General features: G+C 41.4%; 1 protein-coding gene across 1 annotated transcript in view; it reads right to left on the reverse strand.

Moving 5' to 3' along the window:
- Positions 1-2,657: 2,657 nt before the first annotated feature.
- Positions 2,658-10,025, reverse strand: part of LOC104289066 (cytosolic phospholipase A2 epsilon-like) — a 37,281-nt gene continuing 29,913 nt past the window's right edge. Inside the window, exons 15-20 of the mRNA XM_009887957.1 lie at positions 9,439-9,576; positions 6,272-6,379; positions 5,027-5,221; positions 4,444-4,610; positions 3,089-3,275; positions 2,658-2,866 (exon numbers count right to left, since the gene is read on the reverse strand). Coding sequence (XP_009886259.1) covers positions 2,658-2,866; positions 3,089-3,275; positions 4,444-4,610; positions 5,027-5,221; positions 6,272-6,379; positions 9,439-9,576 — 1,004 coding nt within the window. The remainder of the gene's footprint in view (positions 2,867-3,088; positions 3,276-4,443; positions 4,611-5,026; positions 5,222-6,271; positions 6,380-9,438; positions 9,577-10,025) is intronic.

Genomic DNA, 10,025 nt, shown 5'->3' on the forward strand with positions numbered 1-10,025 from the left:
CATCTGCAGCTGTTACCTACATTCTTTCAATGCCTCAGTACAGCCCAGAGGCTGAGCATGGGAAACATACCCCATTAGCAGCTGAACCAGAACAAAAAACGCCAGAAGACAAAGCCACACAAAGCCTCTATGCTGGCCTGCGAGAAATGACAACCAGGATCTTCTGCAAGTATTCTGTGCAATTAATTAATAGATTTAATGATAAAAAGTAAGCTGAGCCTAATGAATTAACCTGCCCCTTAAGTCACAAACAAAGCACCTCTACCAAACACGGAACAGGAGCGCTTACTAGATGGGAGTCAGGAGAACAGGCCATTGCTGAGGACCAGTTACCTGGAGACACCTCTACAGTATCTCAGAGAGGAAGGAACCAACTACAGATGGCATGATGGGGCTGGTGTTCTTCCCCTTGACTCAAGAACATTACCTATGGGCTTGCTATGTTACCTGTAGGTGAAGGGCCCCAGGAGAAGGACAGCTGGATGGAAGATTAAGCCAGACCTTTTTCAGGGTTTACAATAACACAGAACATATGAGTATTTTCAGGGTCACAACAAGGTCCTTGCTGTGGTGTCCGTGGGTTTGTCTGAAAGAAGAAAGTCATGGATGTCTGAGGATTGCAAGGGGAGAATTGAAAAGAAGATCCAGTTCTTGTCCAAGAGCTTTACCCACGTTGAAAGCACCACTGCAAGCTATTGCGTGGGCCTGGCCAGACTGCTGGCAGGTGGGACAGGTTCAGGCCCTAGAGGGTACAGCAGAGCAAGGGATGCCTTAATGGCATACCTGGAATAAATGGGGCTTCTTGCTGTTAGAAAGAAACCAACAAACAAAAACACATCAAGGGAAGCAAAGGGGTGTAGTTAAGGGCAGGGATGGGAAGAGAGAGACAAGGTTCTTGAAACTTGGTGTCATTGACAGCCTTGGATGGCAGCTCTTGGAGATGCCCAAAACCCCAGCTGGAAGATGGGCAGGCGGGAGAAGTAGCAAACGCATGTGTCACCCCAAATGGGTTTGCCATAATGATAAACAGGGAAGGCTGAGAGGCAGTTTACAGCTGGGGCAGAGGAGAGGCAATGCCGAAAGGGACTGCGTGACTCAGCAGCAGAGATCACAAAGAGAAGCCCTTGATGAGCACAGACAAGTAAACAGCCATTTCAGCACACTGGAGGTTTGAACCAGGGCTGCAAATTGGATGGAGTCGTGAAAGCCTAGAAAAGCAGCTGGGGCAAGGACACACCATCCCTAAGGGGGCTGAGGTCATCAGAGGTGAGTGTGGGAGACTAAAGAAGACAAAGGCTCAAAGCCATAAAGGCATGCTTGAAGGAAGAGAGAGAGAGACAGACGATGATAGCAAGAGGGAAGAGAAATTTTCAGCCTTTTACAGGTTCACATTTCATATTGCATTAAGGATTTATTTTCTATTTTGGCTCTGATTGTATTATTCATAGCTCTGTGTGTGCCAATACATGTTACTTCAGCACAGACAAGTTCCTACGTTTCATTTAAATTTGAGGTAATTAAGGGCAGCTGATACTGACTGAGCCATTATATCTTTTTTTTTTAAGATTAGTATCTTTGTTGTAATGAAACAGGTTTACAGAGTATTTGCATTATTAAAATCCTTCATAAAGCAAATAATTATTTTGGTCTCCATCTCAAAAATAAGTAGTTTCAACAAATTGCCTTGTGTTATTTATAGTAGTTGCATAAACCATGTGTTGATTGTGTATAGTCAGGGACTGACAAAGTTATGCAATTACCCATGAATTACCCAAGGATATCAGTGTAAAACGCTTAGCTTGCCTTCTTACCACAAAATCTGCATGTGTCTCAGTTTTTGATGTTCTTATTCTCACAGCATCCCATCCTATAATAACAAGAAATACTATTAAACCTGTTGAAATTAATGGGACACGGATGCTGAGCTAGATCCTCTAAATACCATGAGTGTTAAGTGAAAAACACAACCCCGGGTTAGGTACTTACTCATAACAGGGTTTCGAACAGTAACTTCCAAGGGATATTCCAAACCTAAATATTGCTGGTGAAATAAAACTTGTAAATTCAGAAGTACAGAAAATTTGTATTTTCCATGTGAAATCTCAGATTTTCTACATCTTTTGTGTTTAGTTTTGTGTTATTTCCAACAAAATATCTTGCTGACACTATAGCAAAATATGGTTTCTTCTTTTTCTTTGAAATTATCCATATTCATTATGCATTTTTCTGTTGCACTAGATTTGGAATAAATTAAATATCTATAGCTCAATTGTCTTCACTTTACATATAACATCTACTAGTGCAGTAAATTTTGAAAGAATTGGTATTGCTGTCCCACACTGATGCATTTAAAAAACTCATCAATAAGCCCCATATTTCCTAACTTTTGATTTACTGCATATACATGTATGTACACAAAAAAAAAAAAGTTCACCAGCAGTGAAATCCAACATAAATAAAGCACGAGACTAATCATTGTTTTGTTTGATCGATTTATCTAGGATCACCATGAGGTGGAGAGGAGCCACAGGCTGAGACAAGTCTTTGTACTTTCCCAAGTCTGTCATGTTCATTCACAAACAGGTCTTGATTCTTCCGCAGGAAAAAAAAAAAAAAAAATCATTATTTGGATATCTTTCTGAAACACAGGACGTCATTTATTTTTTGTGCTGTCGTTTCTGCTCTACAGCTGAATTCAAAGCCTGAAGGATGAGGTGTTTGTTGTTCTGAATGTTGTAGCTGGTCAGTTCCACCAGCTTGTCAAACTCCTCCTCTGTGTAGGTAAAGCTGTTTAAGCAGTACGGGGAAAAAATGCTGGAAACATCCACATTGCCCTGTGCCATCTCAGCGGGGCTGCGCTCCACACCTGACAAATAAAGAAAGGTCACCGATGGGGTATAGATATGGTCCTGTGTCCCTCTTTCCAGGTGGGGCTCAATGTTGCTCCTCGCTACCTGGACATCTGCATTTGTCTCCCATAGGAGCCACAGCAGCGGAGGGAGGGGACCATGCTAGATCATGTCTCCCTCCCCGACACAGCCAAAAGGCAGCCAGGTGGTGGGAGGATCGTCTCTGTCCCATGGCTTACCAGGCTCTTTGTATTTTCTGAAGGTGTCATTCACCAGTGGGAAAAACACTACTGTTGGAGCCTCTGGGGTCTCTGTGTCTTCGAAGATGTAGCACTCCTTTAGATTTTTCTTTTCTTCTTCACTCAGGTGGATTTTGGGAAATGGGATTCCCTGCTTTAGGAAGTACTTGGAAGCTTCTTCCAAAGGCTACATTCAGACAGAAAAATAAAAAGTCAGAAATTCTGCCACACTCCCAAGTTTTCCTAATGCACAACACATCCACCAAAGGCTCTTCACAAAGATCTGGGAGCAGCGTTTGCTGTCAGTATTTCTTCTGGCCTTTGTCTCTTGTGTGAGATATTGAGTGCCAGTTATTAACAGAACAACAGTTCAAGACCCAGCCTCCAACTTGCACTGCTGATTGTTTTCCTACCTCCTCCTCCTCATCAGCCTTTATCTGCAAGACAAACAAGATGTTCATGGCTGCAGGCAAGGGTGGCCTAACCGCTAAGGGACAAACAAACATGCCCCTTACTGGAGAAAATGCTGAAATGAGCAGAACAGACAGGAATCTAAAATGGTATGGTTTTTCAATATGGACTCAAAAAGGTACAAAGATTTTATTATCTTGGCATGAAACATTTAAAAGCCTCTAACTGTCTTAGATGCCTTAAGATGGTTGTGAAAAGTGATGTAGGCAGCTGGGAGCAAACATCATCTTGACGGAAATGTTAATTTAATCATGCAGGTGTGTAAGGAATTTTGGAAAATAGTATTTTTGTTCCCGAATCTGATTGAAAATTTTTGTCTTCAAGAACTTCTGTCTTGTCTATATCTACTAACAGGGATTATAGACCAGGTTATTAGCTGGTATTTGAAACAGCAGATATGGCATCAAAGGGCAATTCTTCTCCATAATTTAGAACAAAATAAAAATCCAATTACTATTCTAAAGACAACTGGACAAATTAATTTTAATTCAACTGCATGTGGATATGTTTAGATGGATATCACAAGACCAAAAAAAAAGAAAATTAGTTCATCAGTGGTAGTACGAGTTCCAGAGAAACACTTTATATGAACTGTAGCCTCAATAGACATATCAAGATCCCAGGAGCACCCAGGTCTAGAAGACAGCATTTACCTATTAGATAGTTAATTAAAATAAAATATTTAGAAAACAGATACTACTTCTGTTCTCCTTAGGAGATTTGCCGTGGTGTACCAGCATCACTGAGAGATCTCTACAAAATGGGAGCTGTACAACAAGAATCTTTTTGTCCCAGAACCAATTTCTTCTACGTAAATTAATCTGAGGCCTAAAAGGGCTAAAAGACAGCAGTCATTATTGAAGAAAATAGAGTGGTCACCACACCGATGTCTGTGATCCAGAAGAATAGTTTAAGTGTAGAACAACGTCCACTTTCCTCTCTGGCCTCATAAGCGGTGGGTAGCTGATATCAATGTATCCAGCTGTGTCTGCCAGGCACATGAACTCTGCTGTTTCTGTCAGCTGGTTGGGGAAATTCTCCAGCACAGTATCTAAAAGGAAATACTTGTTATGATGAGTGATTAATTTAAAAGGTGATATATCTGTTGTTTGGCTAATAAGAGAGGAAAAAATGCCTCCTGTCTCCGCATTACTTTGGCTTTCCAAGACACTGCCACACTGCAGAAGCACAGCCTTGGCAAGGAAAAGAAAGACCTGTCCAAGGTAAAAAGACACAACTCCTTCACTTCTCATGCTGCTCTTCTTCCATTGCCAATGAGCAGTAGTTGCCCTTCCCTGGAATCAAGGGACTTCTTGGAACTGATTTGACTGGATGAAGTTTCACTAGTTATCTTGAAATTTTTGTTTCCAAAGTGAAGAACAAAGCCTGTTCATCCTCTGCCTTCCCTTCACTTATGAAAACACCAACCATCTAAGCAGATAAAAATTAATAATCAATGATGTTTACCTTTCCATATACAGAAGTTTTTGCTCTGAAGGTATTCATTGTGCATCTGGAACCCCTTCAGGAAGTTGTAGAACTTTGAAACCATCACCCGCTCGGTGAGGATCTGCCGAATGATGCCCATAATGCCACATTCAGGGGTGACTAAGTAAGTCTCCAACTCATGGCTCCTGGCTGGTGGGGAAGACTCGTCTCCTTCTGAAGGGTAGAGGAGATAAAGTACTTGTTGTTTTGATATAGTTCTTTGTCATACTTAAAACACCAGAAGGCATCTAATATTAGCTAGAGGAAAGATCTTAATAAGACATGGCAACATACAATCAAATCAATGTCAAAGTAGGACCAAGAAGAAAATCAATCTTCAGTAAAGCATATTCCATTAAAAACAAAGTCAGAGTGGCAACAAACTTCCTAAAGCTGGAAAAAGTGATCTACTGCTTGATAGAAATCATAGGTGGATTCCCCACGTGAAAGTCAGGGTAGGCTGAGAATCTGGACCAGTTTCTTCCAGAATTAGTCCAAATTGGCTTTGAAAAAAAAAATGCTGTCAGGAGACTTAGACACCCGAAAACAAAAAAAAAAACAGAGAAAAAGGATTGTACTAAATGGCACCTTGAGATTGGGAAAGAGGAATAATGACTTTCTATCACAGACATTTATTGAGCTCAGGGTCCTGCAACACTTCCATGGAGAAAGTGATGAAAAGCCCATAAACCAAACTCACTAACCACATTTGAACACAGGACGGACAGCCAACACCTCTAAGGAGCACACAGATTTGCAACAAGATCAAAGAAAATTGAAATGGAGTTCCACGGAACTGATATATCCAAGTCTTCAACAACAGCATACAAAAAGTACCATCTGCCAAGGCAGATAGAAAACACAGCACTGAGATGTTTGTTACAACATGTAGGTTCACTGAAAGGCCCCTGGCAAATTTGATCTGTTAAAAAAAGTCAGTAGTTTTATATTTGATGACAAATCATCACTTGCATAAATTCAGTCTCCAAGGGAGATTAATGGGAATAATGTTGCTATGAATGAATTCAGAGAGGAAACCTAATTAGATATTGCTGGCAACATGACACCTCAGGGGAAAAGAAAACACCCTGCAGTGCAGTGTTGCTCTCAAGTTTAACATTTAAAAAGCCTTCACAAAGGTTTCACACTATATGCATCTGAATGTAAAATTCCTTTAAAGATTCGTAAGACAACAGGTAAAATAGAAACAGAAATGTAACCAACCAACATCAACAGTCCTGTGCTGGGTACACCTCAGTGAGCACCTTTCTGTAGGATCCGACGAGTGCCAGGCATCCAAGAGGTTGTAGGAAAAGACATTGCTCCACAGGCCTGTGCAAAGGCAGAGAACAGGGAAACTGCTTTGGAAATATTTTAATGGAAAATACGCCTTTAAAAAAAAAAAAACCTTCAGCTTTGCAAGGGCTATCTGGAAAGTCTCAAGGTTTCCAAACTCTCTTCAAAACCTGTATGAATTTCTTTTGCAGCACTGCAAATTCTGTCCTCAAAGAGGAACCTAAATAGTTTTAAACATTGTGCCAGGCCTTCAGCTGCTGTAATTCATTGTCACATACAGCTATTGCCAATGCACTGCAAACCACTGTACTCTGTCCTATAAGCAACTGTCATCAGAGCATAAAACCACACCATTTCCCATTCAATAAGGGTTTGGTTTACGAAGTATGTCATATACAACTGCATACTCAGTTAAAGGTTTGGACTTTGCTCCTGAACAGCCAACATTCAAGTGGTTCAATTTGGGATAGTCTGCAGAGTAGTCTCTATAACAAGACATATTCACTTGTAAGATTTCTCTTGCCACAAGTTCTTTTGAGGCAACCTCCTCTCCCTCTCCTTGTTATTTTCATCCTCATAGCCCTTCTTCCACTTTTGCCCTAGCGCTTAAAAGAACAGCTGAAAATGTCTCCCGAGTGGGGAAGTCTCAAAAAGCCCCTTGGATATTGAAAAACATTTCTTCCTCCACAGCTCTGCCGCAAGCCCTGAGAGGAACTCTGTCAGAAAAGGCAGTTCTGAGCTTTGCCTTGAAAATCATTATCAGTGAAAGCTTTGCAAAAGCCATACATAACAAAGGAAGCAATAATTTGAATCACACAATAAAATAATTATGCATTCCTTAAATTAGTAACAGAAATACAATTCCCTTTTAAATCTGGCTTGTGTGTGGAGTGGGACCAGAAGCCAAGGGTCTTCTGCTTCATAGAAAGTGCCCAGAAGAATGGGATTTGCTTGAGAAACATTAGAAGTACATGAAATGTGCTTCTAGTCAAGGGGTCTCTGACTGTACACTGAGCTTGCAATCAGAGTTCATTTGCAGATAATTACTAGCCAGTTTCCATCAACACCACCTCATCTCCCTGCAGCTTGAGAAGCTTTTCCCCAGCCTGCTGTGAGAAGGCAACTTCTCTCATTTCTCCTATCTTCACTTGGTGCCTTCTTACTCCATAACTCTTCGGCTCCCAGAGCCCAAGGAGTAACACACTGCTCGTGCATTTTAATATCTTCCAAACACTGTTGTCCCCCCAGACCCTGGTTGTAATTACATAGCAATGTTTCCCTAACCTCTTGCATTGAATTTTCATGGTACCTGTATTTGCTGAAGTAAGAACTATGAGGAGAGCCGGTGTCTTTTGCTAGGCAGAATTGAAAATAGCAGACAAGCTTTCATGTACCCCACCCTTTCATCTGGAAACCTGAGTGTCTTGTATCCCAATCCAATCTTTCCGGCTCTATCCTTTGCTCTTATAAAAGGCCTTATGTCTTCCTGCAACTGACACCTTGCTTTTATCCTTAAACTATCATGTTTTAACTAGTAGTACATTTTAATTGCAACCCAAGAGGGCATTACATGTTGTATCACTAGATGGCAACATTGCTTTAACTCTCCACTCTATCCTTCCTAAAGATACACCTATGGCTGTGGGGTCACCACCCCAATTCAGGTGCTGAGGGTGAGAACAAAAGAGCTCAGGTCAGACTGGATGTGTTTGGTATGATTGCTACCTGGCCACCTCGGGTATGACCACACCACACCACTGTCATTGCAAAACTGCAATGGAGGCACAACGTTCTCAGAAGGCAGCTCTATGGTCCCACCTAGCACTGTAATCTATCTCCTACCTCTGGCAGTCAGCACAGACTGCTTAATGGAAAAATACAAGAAAATGGAAAGTATGGTGGGATCTCTTCTCCAGTGTACTCTCCAGCATCTCAAAGTTCTGGATTTAGTACTTCTAGTGCTGGTGGCTGCATCTGAACTACTGTGTTTCAGAGCCACCAGTGGGGCTACCTTCCATGAATTTGTCCTCCCCTTTTCAGACCTATTTATGCTCTTGGATCTTGTGTTACCTTCTGAGTCTTTTCCCTCAACCATCTATTTTCTTGAGTTCATGACACCACTAAAAGCCCTAAGCATAGCCATTAAAGCTCTGAGATTTAGTGTGTGTATGACTAAGCACAATCTCTGTTTCTCATGCCAGCTATTTTCTCATGATTATACCAGTATGACTCTGAACTCCTCATGCACCATACATCGAGGTGCACAACTTCTCTGTGCCAAATAAGGAATACCACATGGTGTTGCTGATTGTATAGACTTTTCTGTTCATAACTAAACTCTTCCTTATTGGTATCCTTGGTGTCCTGTCGTGTGTCTTTCTTATTTACATGTAACACATCTGCTGCTCAGGGTTTAAAAGCAGATGGACTCCTCTGCAGACTTCACCCCAGAGAAATGGTGTACAAAGGGGTGTGGGAGAGAGTTCTAGCTTTATGCAAAACTAAAAAAAAGAATTACATAAAAACTGCAAAGCTGTCTTTCATGCAGTACTGGGAGCTACCCACTTTACTGAAATAAGGATGACACAACTCACTGATTTAATCATGCTAGCAAAATTACAAAGGATTTAGGATACTAAAACTGCAAAAATATCAGTAACAGTTCAGAAAACTACTCAAAATTGCCACATTGTATAACACACTCAGTAACAACATTGCTTTTTGTTATAAAAAACATGCCATTCATGAGCAAATTCGGTTTTAACATCCCAGTTTCAAAATACAAATGTTTTCCATGTAGAGCTCTGCTGTTAATCAGTTCAAAACAAAACTAACCTTTTTAGGCAGCCCTGAAACATCAGGCATGAGAGTCACCATTCAAGATAAAAACAACAGTGAATAGTGTACTTTGAAGTTTCCTCTAAGTATTTTTTAGCCCATTTCCAGCTTCTAAGGAATTCAGCCAGAGGTGAGAACAATACTTTGCTGCAGTCCTGCATGTTGCAGGGCACAGATTGCAATATGCAGGGTCTGTATTACATTAAAAATGAAGTATGTTTTAATGCAATCGAAATTTTCACAACGGAACACATCACCTTTCATGAAACAGATGCGGGATTCAGGAAGCTTCTTCATCAGGCGGCCCATGAAGAACTCGCTCCCAAAATCCTCTGCACGAATGAAGGCGCCGTATTTTAAGAACCCGACCTCATAAGGGGTGAACTCCACCCATTCTGCAGAGACACAAAACAAACTTTTAAATCTCAGTCCTACCCCTACCTCCCTGCAGGAAGGGCTCTGAAATGACAAGGAAGCAGCTGCAGGACAAACTCTAGCAGCAGAGTGATCACAGGTAGGCCTTCCTCAGGGTAAGGAGTTATCATTCATCTGGTTTCAGCCGCTCACTCAGTAATGTTTCCCAAACTTGTTCATTCAGAACTTTCCAACAAGCCTCTCCAGACAGGACATAAGTGAAGTTTGTACCCAAAGGGGTCAGCCTAAGTTAGCCCACATGTGGAGCTAAGGCTTTGACTTGTGAGTACCGTGGCTGACCTTAAGCACCTCCCCCAGATTTCTCCTGCCCCATAGAAGATGGATTCCTCCCAGACCCTAGGCACAAAGTCTAGAAATGGAAGAGGAAGAGGAAGTTATGGAGGAAAAGGAACTGTTTATGAATGCTATG

Source organism: Charadrius vociferus, unplaced genomic scaffold (genome assembly GCF_000708025.1).
Source record: "Charadrius vociferus isolate BGI_N301 unplaced genomic scaffold, ASM70802v2 scaffold337, whole genome shotgun sequence".
Taxonomy (NCBI): Eukaryota; Metazoa; Chordata; class Aves; order Charadriiformes; family Charadriidae; genus Charadrius; species Charadrius vociferus.